At 45.8% G+C, this 13,652-nt stretch overlaps 2 protein-coding genes across 11 annotated transcripts in view; both read left to right on the top strand.

The window, feature by feature from the left end:
- The window catches only part of RUBCN (rubicon autophagy regulator), a 67,502-nt gene extending 56,471 nt beyond the window's left edge, over positions 1 to 11,031 (top strand). For all 10 annotated transcript variants that reach the window (XM_059687548.1, XM_059687545.1, XM_059687547.1 and 7 more), the window contains 9 exons: positions 2,170 to 2,233; positions 3,524 to 3,656; positions 4,559 to 4,704; positions 5,207 to 5,271; positions 5,753 to 5,991; positions 6,505 to 6,566; positions 7,008 to 7,161; positions 7,995 to 8,088; positions 8,316 to 11,031. In XM_059687548.1, the coding sequence (XP_059543531.1) occupies positions 2,170 to 2,233; positions 3,524 to 3,656; positions 4,559 to 4,704; positions 5,207 to 5,271; positions 5,753 to 5,991; positions 6,505 to 6,566; positions 7,008 to 7,161; positions 7,995 to 8,088; positions 8,316 to 8,494 (1,136 nt within the window). In that variant the 3' untranslated portion in view covers positions 8,495 to 11,031. The remainder of the gene's footprint in view (positions 1 to 2,169; positions 2,234 to 3,523; positions 3,657 to 4,558; positions 4,705 to 5,206; positions 5,272 to 5,752; positions 5,992 to 6,504; positions 6,567 to 7,007; positions 7,162 to 7,994; positions 8,089 to 8,315) is intronic.
- A 240-nt stretch (positions 11,032 to 11,271) lies between these two features.
- Positions 11,272 to 11,637, top strand: LOC132230306 (ATP synthase subunit ATP5MPL, mitochondrial-like). Its single transcript, XM_059687555.1, has one exon. It carries the CDS (start codon positions 11,329 to 11,331, stop codon positions 11,509 to 11,511), a length of 183 nt encoding a protein of 60 aa, XP_059543538.1. The 5' UTR covers positions 11,272 to 11,328; the 3' UTR covers positions 11,512 to 11,637.
- The last annotated feature ends 2,015 nt before the right edge of the window (positions 11,638 to 13,652 follow it).

Below are 13,652 nucleotides of genomic sequence, written 5' to 3'. Positions count from 1 at the left end.
TGTCCCCTCCTCTACTGGGGTAACATCTTGACATCCAGATCTCTATGGTCTTCCACACTCTTGGTAGGATTCATGATGAGCTAGGAAATCATTGCACCTGTGAGGAGGAGGAGGAGGAGGAGGGGAGGGGGGAGAGGGAGGGGGAAGAGGAGGAGGACGAGGATGATTCTTGGTAGGATTCATGATGAGCTAGGAAATCATTGCACCGAGGAGGAGGAGGAGGAGGAGGAGGAGGAGGAGGAGGAGGAGGAGGAGGAGGAGGAGGAGGAAAGGATGTGATAAAGTATGACTTGACTATATTTTTCAAAGAGGAAAGTTTAATTTTCTCTCAAAGAAAATAAGACTTTCTCTCTTTGAGTATGAAGAATTGCTGAATAGTTTTTATGAAGATGATGGTTTCCATAGCAATCATGAAATATCAGTCACCTCTCCTCTCTGCTGTTTTCTTTAATATCCTGGTCCTAAAGTAACAGCATTAGTTAACTCTTTATTCTTCTCTCATTTTTCCTTTTTTATCACTGCCAAACAAGCTAAAGTTTGCTTTTTTCTTTTAGCCAATTAATCATTTATTTGGGAAATGGTTTATTAAAACCTATTATGTACAAAACACTCTGAGGGTTATAAGGATAAGGCAAGACTTAAGCACAATCCAAGACAGTGTAAGTGTTAATCACATAAATGGTACAAACCAAATGGTCCATGAAGGTCTACTATTCCCTGAATTTTTTTCTCTCCTCCATTAGCACTATTTAGAATGGAATAGACAACTAGCAACATATTGGGATCTGGATTTTGATGGTTCATATTCAGGCAGATAGTTATGATATATATGAACTTATTCGTTAAAATAAAATCAAATCTGTTATTTAATAGTAAACAATGCTGTTTCTGACTTGAGTTTTGCTATGCTTAGAAAGCATATGAAAATTGACAGGTTTTAATTTTGTTCTCTTGTGTATATAGCTTTGAAGACATTGGTTTGTTAGGAATATTATTTGAATATATACTTGTATACAGAGCCTGTGTTAAGTATTTTAGGGCCAAACAGAAGAATTAGACACGATCTCATTTTCTCACATGGTACATACAAAAAATATGTAGAGAGAGGAAATGTGGAGAACAGTTGAGCTACTCATAGCCAAGTACAGAGTGATGTCATGTGAGCTCTATTGAGAGGCTTGAATGCAGTAGATTGATCATTGTGTAGGTTTAATTAGGAAAAGAAGCTCTTTTCATTGGGCATCAAAGGAAATGAGGGATTAGATTTATCTGAACAGTCTTGTTTTCATGACTGAATAGATTCTATTTGCCTTTCTTGGACATGACTGCTATATTTCACATTCCTCCCATTAAAGTATTTGGGTAGATGAGGTCTCTGTAGGTTCAGGCATATCATTATTAGAAATCCTCTTCAAAATCCTTTATCAGAAATATGTGTTGAAAAGTCTGCCATAGTTTTCTGCAATTATGCCTAAAGATCATGTTGAATAATAGCTCTGTGCAAATTTGTTGCTTATCAAGCATCTCCAGGGACTTGCCAAACCACAGGGAAATTCTTTCTTTCCTGACAAATTCTTTACTACCAGCCAGGAAGGCAATCTTTCCATGAAGCTTTTTTTAATGATATGGAAAGACTTCTCACGTTCCGGAGCAATATCAATAGTGATCAGATGTTAGGAGAAAAGTTCCAATTCCATACACATTTAATGAGTAACTTCTGTGATCCATGTTCTATGTTAGGTATTGATTCTGTTATGAAAAAGAGCTAGATAAAGCTCTTGCCTCTGAGAGTTTATTATTTAAGAGGGCTTGAGATTTAGAGAGTGGAGTAGTTTATTTTGGGTTTCTGCTTGGTATAGGGTGTGTCCCTGTGTGCCTTAGGATGCCTCCTTTTCTTGTTCACTGTCTTGCACCAAGTCTGAGTTTGTTATTTCACCTGGATTTGTATCCACTTTGACCTTCTCCATGCTATGCTTACTTTCACCAATCAGCCTGGTTGTGACTTGAACAGAGCCAAACTATAAATTATGTGCAGAGCTTCACCTGGACTTTGCTGCTTATCCTGCATAGAATGTAGCACCTAGATGCCACCCTGAGTGCTTAGCTGCAATAGCTTGGAAAGGTTTCCATTATTATCCCTTACTCCCCTCATCTCTGATTTCTGTTTAGATGCTGACATCAGAAGGAGCACAGCCTCAAACAACAAATCCTTGATTTCCTCCTCCCAGACCTTGTAAGTACTTTTTAAAAAATAAGTAAAATCATTGTTCATTTATTTTGTTTTTTAGATTTCACTTATAAGTGGAATCATATGCTATTTGCCTTTCTATGTCTGACTTATTTTATTTAGCAAAATACCCTGTAGGATGTCCACGCTGTTGCAAATGGTTAGATTTCATTCTTTTTTGTGGCTGAGTAATATTCCATTGTCTATATATGTACCACAACTTTTTTATCCACTCATCTATTGATGGGCACTTGGATTGCTTCTATATCTTGGCTATTGTAAATAACACAACAGTGAACATAAGGGTGCATAAATCCTTTCGAATTAGTGTTTTAGGTTTCTTCAGATACATACTCAGAAGTGAATATGTTAGGTCTGAGAAGTACAAATTGGTAGTTACAAAATAGGGGTTATAAAATACGGCACAAGGAGTGTAGTCAGCAATATTGTAACTCTGTATGGTGCTAGGTGGGTAATTGAAATATCGGGGGATCACTTTGTAATGTGTAAGATTATCTAACCACCATGCTGAATATCTGAAACGATTACAAAATAATGTTGACTGTAAACTGTAATTGAAAAAAAACACAAAACCTTAAGGTATATGGAGAAACAAACCCGGTTCTTGGCATAGGATGGGAAAGACCATGGATGAAGCCGCCCAAGTTCCAAAGAGGCGAGGTTCAGCGATGGGCCTGCCTGAATGATGGTGGGAAGCCCAGGGCAAGAGAGCAGAAGATCAGTGGTTCAACAAGGGTGGGCTCTGGTGGAGGCAAGGCTCACTATATGGACTGCTCCTTCTTTCCTCACAGATTATACCGGAGGCCCCCAGAAGATTAGGCCTCGAAATTGCAAAGAGTGATCATGATTTCTGACTATGAAATCAAATTGGACAGGTTCCACATTGTAATAGCTCATTTGTGAGTAACAATAGCTCTTTATAGACCACAAAGCAGTTTACTCACTTTATTTTGTAAACAGGCATTATGATCCCCATTTTGCGCTAAAGAAACTGAAGTATAGAGAAACTGAAGTGATACAGAATTCTTAACTAGCAGTGCCATGCATTGCAGATAAGTGGGATATGAGCCTAGGTCTCAGGACTATAAGACCAGTATATTTTCCACTATACACATGGGTCTAAAGATGATAGGAAAAGAAGCTTAGCAGACTGGGTTGACTGTGGGTGTTCTCTCAGCCCAGAAGTCACTGCGTGTGGTAGCAGGTCCCGAAAGGAAGGCTCCGTCTTCCTGCCTTTTCTCTATGTTCAGCCTTCCTTGAATCTCTTCTTTCCAGCTCCCACTGCTTCCTCCACTCCACGTCCGCTGAGGCAGTAGCCATGGGGCTCCTGAAGCAGTTTGAGGGGATGCAGCTCCCAGCCGCCTCAGAGCTAGAGTGGCTAGTTCCAGAGCATGATGCCCCTCAGAAGGTAGATTCTTCAGCTCTTTTTCTCCACCCTCTGTCCAGCCCCAGGAGGTTGTGAGCCTTTCTGATATTGTTCTCTTTTGTCACATGTCCCCAATCCAGAATGAGCCTGTGTGTTTCCTTCCTTACTCACAGAAGCCATTCTTACAAATTTGTTGAATGAATGAAAGAATGAATGAATGCCTACCTAGGTTTTCCCTAGCAATCGTCAAAACAGATAATGGCGCCCTAGCCAGTTTGGCTCAGTGGATAGAGCATTGGCTTGCAGACTGAAGGGTTCCAGGTTCGATTCTGGCCAAGGGCACATGCCCGGGTTGCAGGCTTGATCCCCAGGAGGGGGCGTTCAGGAGGCAGCCAATCAGTGATTTTCTCTCATCATTGATGTTTTTATTTCCCTCTCCCTCTTCCTCTCTGAAATCAATAAAGAAATATATTTAAAAAAAATAAAAATGTAAACTCAAATTTTAAAACAAAAACGAAAACAAAACAGATAATGGCTCCTCCACTGTCCATATTCCACATGACTGCTCACTAGACCCGGAGGCAGACCTCCTGTGTGTGACCACCTGTGAGACACTGTGAAAAAGCGAATTTTTCAGATTCTTCTTTGTTCTGCCGTTGAGTAAGGCATGAAGCACCCAGGAGTCCTGGGGTGGGTCTGGGACAGCATCAGCAATGGGTGCTACCACACCGGGATGCTGCTCCTGTTCCTTTTGCTTCTTGGAACCAAGGTTCTTACTTCCAGTAGCCTGGTGTCTCATGGTTTCAGGGACAAGGTTCCGGAAGCTCTTACCAATGATCTTCCTGAAATGTCTTTCATTGACTGCTTCTTTCATGGCCAGAAGGTTCAAGCATCTGTGTTCCCTCAGACTGTTTGTTAGATCACCCTGTGCTTTTCTCCTGCAGCTCCTGCCCATCCCTGACTCACTGCCCATCTCACCAGATGATGGGCAGCATGCTGACATCTACAAACTGCGTATCCGTGTGCGTGGTAACCTGGAGTGGGCCCCACCCCGGCCTCAGATAATTTTTAATGTTCATCCAGCCCCAACGTGAGTAGCCAGTGACTGTGTCCCCTGAAAAAAAGATACATTCTCTTTGGATTGTCAGGGCTGTCTCTTCATCCTCCTGTCTCTGCATCTAACTGTACATCCCACACAATTCTAAGAGGCAGTGGGAGAGGATTTCCATCTTGTCTGTAAGTCTTACTCAATCCTACCATTCCTTCACAGAGCAACCCGGAAATTAGTCTTTTATCCTTGGATGATTGCTTTTCTTTTCTGTTGTTCTCTGTTTTTACTATTTCTCATCTTTTACATTTGTACAGAAAGGATGGCTCATTATTGAGGAGAATTGTTGCCTAGACCTAAATTCTTTTAATCCTTAGTTTGAATTGGTTCTCCCAATAGGTTCCGTTTGTCTAATTCTAAAAAATAGGTGAATGCTGCTTTTTCTAGCCTTAACAAGAGCCCTATGTTTGTATCCTCATCCTTCACATCTTGGAGGCCTCATGCTGCTGGTATCTGCCAATCTGCTCCCTTCCCCTTTCCACAGGAGGAAAATTGCTGTGGCCAAGCAGAATTACCGCTGTGCAGGATGTGGCATCCGGACAGACCCTGGTGAGTATCTTCTCTCGCCCCCATCCTGACTCCAAGGGCTTTATTCTTCCACTCATTTGGGCAGGGAGATCTGGTCAGAGAGGTAGTAAGAGTAGGTGACAGACAGAATTGGGAAAAGGAAGGAAGGGGCCTGGAGGGGAAGGGATAAGACTAGGCAAGAACACTGGCAGTCAGGGGGGGATTATTTCTAGGAACACATTGCCAGGAGTGTATACCAGGGAAAAGTTGGTACTTTTGACCAAATTCTTGGAGGATACAAACTCTGGCAGGGTTTGTTTTCTGAGGTTCCTCCAGGATGGTACACAGAAGCCACAGGCCCCACTACATAGGTTGCTGCCAACTTTGGGAGCTCGAACAGAGGTGGCTAGAGCCCCCTGGCCATTCATTCCTCCTGCTCTTCAAAAGGAACAGCAGCGCTGCCTCACCAGCTTATATACATGGGGAAGACACATCTGACCTTTTGACTTCCTGGTTTTTCTAGATTATATCAAGCGGCTGCGGTACTGTGAGTACTTGGGCAAGTACTTCTGTCAGTGCTGCCATGAGAACGCCCAGATGGTCATCCCCAGCCGGGTTCTGCGCAAGTGGGACTTCAGCAAGTATTATGTCAGCAATTTCTCCAAGGACCTGCTCGTTAAGATCTGGAATGATCCTCTCTTCAATGTGCAGGACATCAACAGCGCCCTCTACAGGAAGGTCAAGCTGCTCAATCAAGTTGGGGTAAGACCGTGAAAAAGGTCACATCAGAGATTACCCTTCGCATCTTCTCCCTGTGTTTGTACAGACTTTCCCACGATCACCATGCTTCTCTTTGTCACTGTGTCATCGCTGTCACATCTCACCGTCCATACTGTCTCTGTGTCCCTCCTGTTGCCATCTCCCAGGTGTCTGTCCAGTTAGAATCCGAAACCTGCCAAGGCAGCTCGGAAGCCGTAGGTAGCGCTCACTGGCAACAGCAAGATTTCTCCCTTCTCTGAAAATATTATGAATGGAGAATAGGGTCTCAGGGGGGAAATTTGAACTCTGGATTTCTTAGCGGCTCCTAACTGTATGTGATTTGGGAGACTGACCCATCAGAGGGGCTGACTGGAGGTCACTTTGAAGTGAGTTGTTAAGTTACCGGTATAGAGAATGTCTGACTCTCAGGTTTAAAGGTACTGATCTAATGGTTGCTTCTCTTCTTTTCATACCCCTTCTTACCCCCACCCACCACCACACCGTCTGTCCCCTCAGCTGCTGCGGATCCAGCTGTATCACATGAAGAACATGTTCAAGACCTGCCGATTGGCCAAAGAGTAAGTCTTGCATGGAGGCCTCTGGCTGAGTGAATGTCTCTGACAGAAACATGTCCCAGCAGTTGGCCCTTGTTATGTGTAGAAGGAGAGTAGGGGGATGTTGCAGAAAATTCCAGAAAAGGTAAATGAGAAGCAGTAGCTGTCTGTATTCCTCTCTCTGGAAGGGGGAATCTGTGGTGATTCTCTCCAGGGCAGGCCCACCACTTTTTGCAAGCTGTCATTAATCACTCTGCAAAAGGGTATACAAGTCACTTCTGCCATCCAGACACCTGGTAGTGTGGGAGGGAGGGGGTGGCCTGGAACACCTAGGCTGGCTGAGCGTTGCCCACTTCATTACCCCTGCCCGGACCCCTTCTCTTCCCTTATCCTGCTTATGGATAGAGATCCTTCTACTCTGGTGTTCATTCTCTGCTCCCACGCACCTCCCCTCCTCTCCTGTAGCCTTCTGGATTCCTTTGACACAGTTCCAGGCCACCTGACAGAGGATCTCCACCTGTACTCGCTGAATGACCTCACTGCAACCAGGAAGGGGGAGCTGGGGCTCCGGCTTGCTGAGCTCACCAGGGCGGGGGCTGCCCATGTGGAGCGATGCATGGTAAGAAAGTCTCACTTTAGTGTGTGACTGGACCCTTGCCTAGGGATACGGGTTGTGGGGTGGACCCAGGGTTCTTGCCATTTAGTTCCAGGAAGTTGAAATGACCTGTCAACACTGAGAGAGAAGCTGGACAGGATTGCTAGTCCCTAGGATGAATAGCTAAATCATCCAGGTGGAAAGAATCTAGAATCAGGAGAGGATTTGGTGCTGGCATTGCCCCTGAGTAACTGGGCAGACCTTCACCAGAGAATTGCCATGATGTGGGAGGAGAACCTGGGTTAGCATCTGGAGAGGGCCTGGGTCTTGACTTTAGTATTTTCAGTCACTGTGACCAATGGAAATACTTTGCCCTCTCTCAGGTAAGCTTCAATTTTCTTGTCTCTCTCGCAATCTGGAACCCCTCGGGGGATGTCAGAAGGCCGGTTTTGGCCCGATCCCCACAGGCCAGGCCAAGGGACCCACCAGTGCACGAACCCGTGCACTGGGCCTCTAGTTTCAAGATACAGTCATTACCCATGCTGGAATTTTGACTTTAGGAAGCCTTCTGGCACTTTTCTTCCTTTCACTGGGAGCCATACTCATGGGTGGAATTTCTGAAACTTGTGCCTCTCGTCTCCACCTTGAAGTTTTGTCTAACACTGCCCAGCCTGGTCCTAGTTTTCCTGTCACACTTCTGAGTCCAGCCTGGGTCTCTTTTCTGAAAGTGGGAGAACACCCGAGAGCCCATTCAAGTCTCATTTATATTTTGCCCCTCCCTTCACTTTTGTTCACCTTCTTGTGCCAGTTCCTGGCGTTCTGTCCCTCATTTTGCTGCCCGTCCCTTTCCTCCCCAGCTCTGCCAAGCTAAGGGCTTCATCTGCGAGTTCTGTCAGAACGAGGATGACATCATCTTCCCTTTTGAGCTCCATAAATGCCGGACCTGTGAAGGTGAGGGCTGGTGCCGGGTGTAGAGTGGGCAGATAAGACTGAACACAAAGCTAATGTACTTCCCTTCGGCCACCCCAGTTAGTAAGCGTTTGGCCCGATTTAGCAGCTCCCTGTGTTTACCCCAGGCACCCTGGGCCACGAGGTGGGAAGGGGTGTAGCGGCAACTCACTTCCAGCCCGAGAGAATACAGCCTGTGCTCTTCTCTGTCACCTTTCCGTCCCCAATAGAGTGTAAAGCGTGTTACCATAAAGCTTGTTTCAAATGTGGAAGCTGTCCCCGGTGTGAGCGACTGCAGGCCCGGCGGGAGTTGCTGGCCAAGCAGAGCCTGGAGTCCTACACGTCGGACTGCGAGGAGGAGCCCACGGAAGCTTTGGCCTTGGAGGCTGCCGTCCTGGAGACCACCTGAAGAAAGCACGTCACGCCCTTTTTCTCGGGGCTAGGGTCACACAATGCAGAGCTGAGCCGCCCTGTTAAGGATTTTCCCCGCTTCTTTTTTTAATTATCATTATTCTCATGTTTTAATGACTTGTCTAATGTCCATATAGAGCCAACCTTTGTTGGGTTGGTGGGGTCCAGTCTGCTGTGACAAATCAAATCGTAGGTACCAGGTATTTCCATCAGAACTGACACATGGGTCCTTAAGCGAAGCTTGCGGTGCCTCTGCCAGGGGAATGGACGGTGAAACTCAATTCTCCGACATCCGTGGCCTCCTTCACCTGGACCAGATCCGGTTGCAGCTGCATCTCAAGTATCATTTCCAGTTTCATTTTGTTTTCGTTCTGGAGCCTCTGAGCCAGGCCTGTCTCAACCAACTCACTTCTCCTTTGCTGCTGAAACAGGAGGGTGGAGCTTTCTCCCTCCCAGTCCTGAAATAGGGCAGACCATGCCCCGAGGAGAAGCAGCAGAGGACAGGACACTGTGGACACTGTGTCCAGCTTACTTCGCTATTTTTGAGGCCATAGAAACAGCATTCTTACTCCCCTGGACTCCACAGAGACCTCACAGAGGCAGCCATGACTTCCTAGCTTGAAGTCTTTTAGGCGCAGGTGATGTGACCGCTCGCTGACTTTATCTTCCCTGATGGGCTTGAAGCAAAGAACAGAACTAATACTTCAGCCAGGCCCATTTATAGCCTTACACCAAGCATAAATGAGGCTGATTAAGGGTAATTTATTCAGTCAGAGAAGCTGTTGGTCTCTTCTTAGGTGATAAGGTCCCTACCTCTGGTGCAGATCTGATTTTTCAAGCTCAGACAAGTCCCTGATGCCATCCTAAACTGAGGACAGAAACCCCATCCGCCATCTTATTTGGTGGGTCTCTTGCTGCTGCATCCTCTGTTAGGTGGTCATTGTGATTCTGAGTAAAAGTATGGCCCAATTCCATTCTCTCTTTCCCCATCCTGTAACAGAGCTCGGACCCTCCCTGGTGGCTGGCTGATCTCTTCTTGCCTTAGTTTTTTTTTGTCAAAGTTGGGAAAAGCTTCCTGCGATTAGTGGTGTTAGAGAACCTGACAATTTGTGTTTGTGAGTCTAAGTGTTCCTGGGAGAATAAGTGTCTTTATGTCAATTATGCACTTAACTCTTTAGCTTGGTGATAGTCATACGTTTATTGATCCTTTTCATATTACTAACTTTAACACACACACCCCTTTTTTTAATGTGTGTTTGATGGGAGAAGTTGCTGACGGGACCATGTATGTTTGTGGTTGTTCTTAAGTTGCTGAAGCTCCTGACCTGTTTCTGAAACACTGGTTAGGGTCGCTGCCCCAAGGGCTGGCAGCTCTGTGACCTAAAGCCCACAGCATTTTTGTTCTTGGACTGACTTCTTCCCGTGTACCTGTCTTTCCATCGCTGCTTGCTAGTCGGGGAAACTTGGCGTGTGTGCTGCCCCAGGAAGCTGAACAGAAAGTTGCACATGGTTGGTGGAAGCTGATAAGTGCCTGAGCTGGAGGCAACCAGGAGTCTCACAGGAAGTAGCAGGGACTGTACGGTAACAGTCAGACCTTAGGCACCACCGGGGCAAGGGGAGCAGGGAGGGATTCGCCAGTGGCATTGGTCCCTCTGCCCCCTTGGAAGACCCTGAGGCCGTTCTCCCTTTAATTCGTGGAGGAGTCTCTGAAAGCAAGGCCTCCAGACCAGCCCTGTTTTGAAGGACTGACCAGCAGCCCTCTTGTCCTTCAAGGAGTTTTGGGAATGATCCCATAAAACTCAAGGCTCACTACTTTGGTTGAAATGACAAATCCAGCTCCTCATTCCAAGTCACTGCACTGGAGGAGAGACGTCCTCTCATTCCTGCGCTGCCTGTTTCATATCAGCATAGGATCAAAGGATGGAAAATGCTGACACCGTTTCCAAAGCCGAGCTCAGCAGTCTCACCTGCTGCTGGGCTCTCACGTATTTCCCTTCACCTCCCCACCCCGTCCCTTTAGGTTGCGTATCTGTTTTAGTGACCCTGACATCTGCTGTCACCACTGTCCAAAGACCCGTTTACTTATTTATTGGAGAGCAGGGGGAGAGAGGAATGAGGGTGGGATATTTTGAAAGCACTTTGCAGCTAGCCAGTGTCTGAGAGTCCCTGCTGTTGTGGGGAGAAGCTTTGAATGCACTGAAGAGAGTTCCTTCTGAATGAAATGGGAGGGAGGAGGTATTCTTTTCTATAAATAAAGGGAAAACGGTTGCTTACTAGGCGGAGACAAGATTCAGGACACAGCAGAAGAGTGGAAGGCAAATATTTTCCACTTAAATGAAGCTGTACTTGACTTTCTCCGCTGAGGCTTTAGACTCTAAAGTTTAGAGCTTTTTGTTAAGTTAACATAAAAGGAGCAAGAGTCTAAATCGAGATGTTCTGTGTATACAACTCATGTTCTGAACTGGATTCCTAATTGCTGTAATTCACACATACCTAACAGCTCATTGTCCTCTTCAATAAACTAAGGAAATGAAATTCTGCCTTTTATTTGCCTGCCTTGACTATCCGGAAATGGTAGTCAAGTACGGAGCGTCTACTGTAAAGAAGGCACATCTGAAAATCCAGGCGGTGTCTGTGTTAGAATGCCAGGGAACTGGATCTTACAGTTCAGGAAAGGGGGGTTAGATGCTTCATCACTGACTTGCTATGTGACTTTGGGAAGATCATGTCACCTCATCAGATTTCTGTTTCTTCATGCGTAAAAGATTTTGTGGTTCCCGAGTAGCTGGCTGTGCGGGTCGGGGCTGCCCGAACCGTTGGTCCTGCGGCGAAATGTTTCAGAGTCTTGTGAGAAATGTGTGGGTCCCCATGAAGCCCCACTACACCCAGGTTTACCAGGAGATCTGGGTGGGCATGGGGCTGATGAGCCTCATTATCTATAAGATCCGCAGTGCGGATAAAAGAGCTAAAGCTCTGAAAGGTTCGAGTCCCGCGCCTGCTCATGGTCATCACTAGCAGCCGAGCCGAGGGCACAGCGGGGGAGCGTTGGCTGTTAGATGGGGACGAAGGACAGTATCTAGAAGTGCCGTGCCCTTGCTGGCATGAATAAACATACCTGTAGACACCAAGAAAAAAAAAAAAGGTTTTGTGGCATGTAGTCCTTTCCAGTACATGGGTGTGCCCCCTGTCCATCCCTTGCTGTAACTATCACTTAAGGTGAGGCATGTCTTCCTCTCCACAACATCTGCATTGTCTTTGGTCAGGGGTGGGGAACTTTTTTTCTGCCAAGGGCCGTTTAGATATTTATAACATCATTTGAGGGCCATACAAAATTAGCCTGCTATTTGTGGTCAAACATTTAATTAACTCGCCCCTAATACCGTAGCAGGGCCAGACCAAATGATTTTGTGGGCTTTATACAGCCTGTGTGGGCTAGATGTTCCCCACCCCTATCTTAGGTGCTTTAGTCCCCACTTCTATGAACAGCTGGCTCTGAGCTTCTACCTTGTGGCCCAATGGAGCTCCAGCTCCACTCTGTAACTTTCTATGACCCTTATTCATCTTCAACCAAAAGAGCCTCAATAGAACACTCAAATCTGAGATGAATATGAAATATAAATATCCTGTTTCCCCAAATCTAATCATTATTCACCCCAATTTCTAAATTTAGTTGTCTTCGACTCCTTCCTCTCTGAGTCAGGTGGCACGTTTGGCTAGTAAAGTATTGTCTCCTTTATCTCCTTCCTACTACTCATCATGAAGTTCAATTGATTTCACTCTTTAAATGAAATCTATCTCATTCCTTTTCTACCACTAGCACACAAATCAGGTTCTTTTCTTACATCTCAACTGCCTCCAGCCATGCCAGTCTTTTCCTATTGAATCAGCCATCAACTATTTGGGAACCTCTTGCCCTCCGTAGTGTGGATAAAGAGATTGGACAGTGGGGAGGACAGAAAGCATTACTGTGGGGTCACACTCCCTTGCCTAAAACCAGTATTCTCTCCCCATATGATAAAGTTTGGTCCCTTCCCCTGGCACATAAAGAATCTTCAATACATGGCCACACTGCAGCTTCCCAGTCAGAGCTCTTGAACCACTAGCAGTTTCCCAAAAATACCTTGGTCTTTCCTCCATTCAAGAGCTAACTCAACTATATCCTGGCCTTCCCCAACAGCATTCTACTGTACTCACCCTGTGTGTGCCCTTGACACTCACTAAACCTCCTGTTAGATCACGTCTCACACAATCTTGTTATTTAGTATTTTTCCCCTAATAGAGCAACAAACAGGTGAATGAATGGAATGAATGAATGAATGACTTGCCATGTTGGGGTCCAACCCCAACAGGTCCAGGGGTTCCCAAAGGCGTAGACGGAGTCGGCAAAGAAGGAAGGACACGGAGACAGCGTTCAGTTGATCAGCAGCCTAGCCAGGATCTCTAGCCCGGATCTCCAGCCAAGTTTTGGTCTGGCATTATAAACTTTTGAACAATAATAGATACAGAGGCAGAGCTGCCTCAAACAGATTGTCGAGCTGCAGCGGGAAGGCCGGGGAGGGTTGGGGGGCAGGAGGTAGGGGGGTAAGAGATCAACTAAAGGACTTGTATGCATGCATATAAGCATAACCAATGGACATAAGACACTGGGTGATAGGGGAGGCTAGGGGACTGTCTAGGACGGGGGGATAAAATGGATACATATGTAATTCCCTTTGTAATACTTTAAGCAATAAAAAAAAAAAAAAGAAAGAAAAAATAAAAATAAAAATACTTTGGCCCTGAAAAAAAAAAATAAATAAAAAAATAAAAATTTATTATTTTAAAAAAAAAAAAAAAAAAAAGTTTTGGTCTGGATCTCCAGAGAGGTTCTGCTTCAGATCTCCAGCGAGGTTCTGTAGCCATGTTCCCTCGCTAGGTTCTCCAGCCAGGTTCTGTCCAGGCTCTCCAGTCAGGTTCAGTGTCCAGGTTCCAGTCAGGTTCTCCTGCCAATCTCTGTAGTCAGGTTCAGTCCAGGATCCCTTGCCATGTTCTCCTGCTAGGCTCTGTCTCTAGGCTCCGAGGCCAGTCCCTCTCCAGGATCCTCCGGCATGCTCTCGCCAGCGAAGTTCTTCTGTCTCTAGAGAACGTTCTGTGTAGGTTCTGTGCCTAGGCTCTGT

The sequence above is a fragment of the Myotis daubentonii genome, chromosome 3 (genome assembly GCF_963259705.1).
Source record: "Myotis daubentonii chromosome 3, mMyoDau2.1, whole genome shotgun sequence".
In the NCBI taxonomy this organism is placed as follows: domain Eukaryota; kingdom Metazoa; phylum Chordata; class Mammalia; order Chiroptera; family Vespertilionidae; genus Myotis; species Myotis daubentonii.
This window is presented reverse-complemented; position numbering and strand designations above follow the sequence as displayed.

What these genes read in the sequence shown, in the direction of transcription:
- LOC132230306 (XM_059687555.1), top strand. Translation starts at nt 11,329, where the DNA reads ATGTTTCAGAGTCTTGTGAGAAATGTGTGGGTCCCCATGAAGCCCCAC.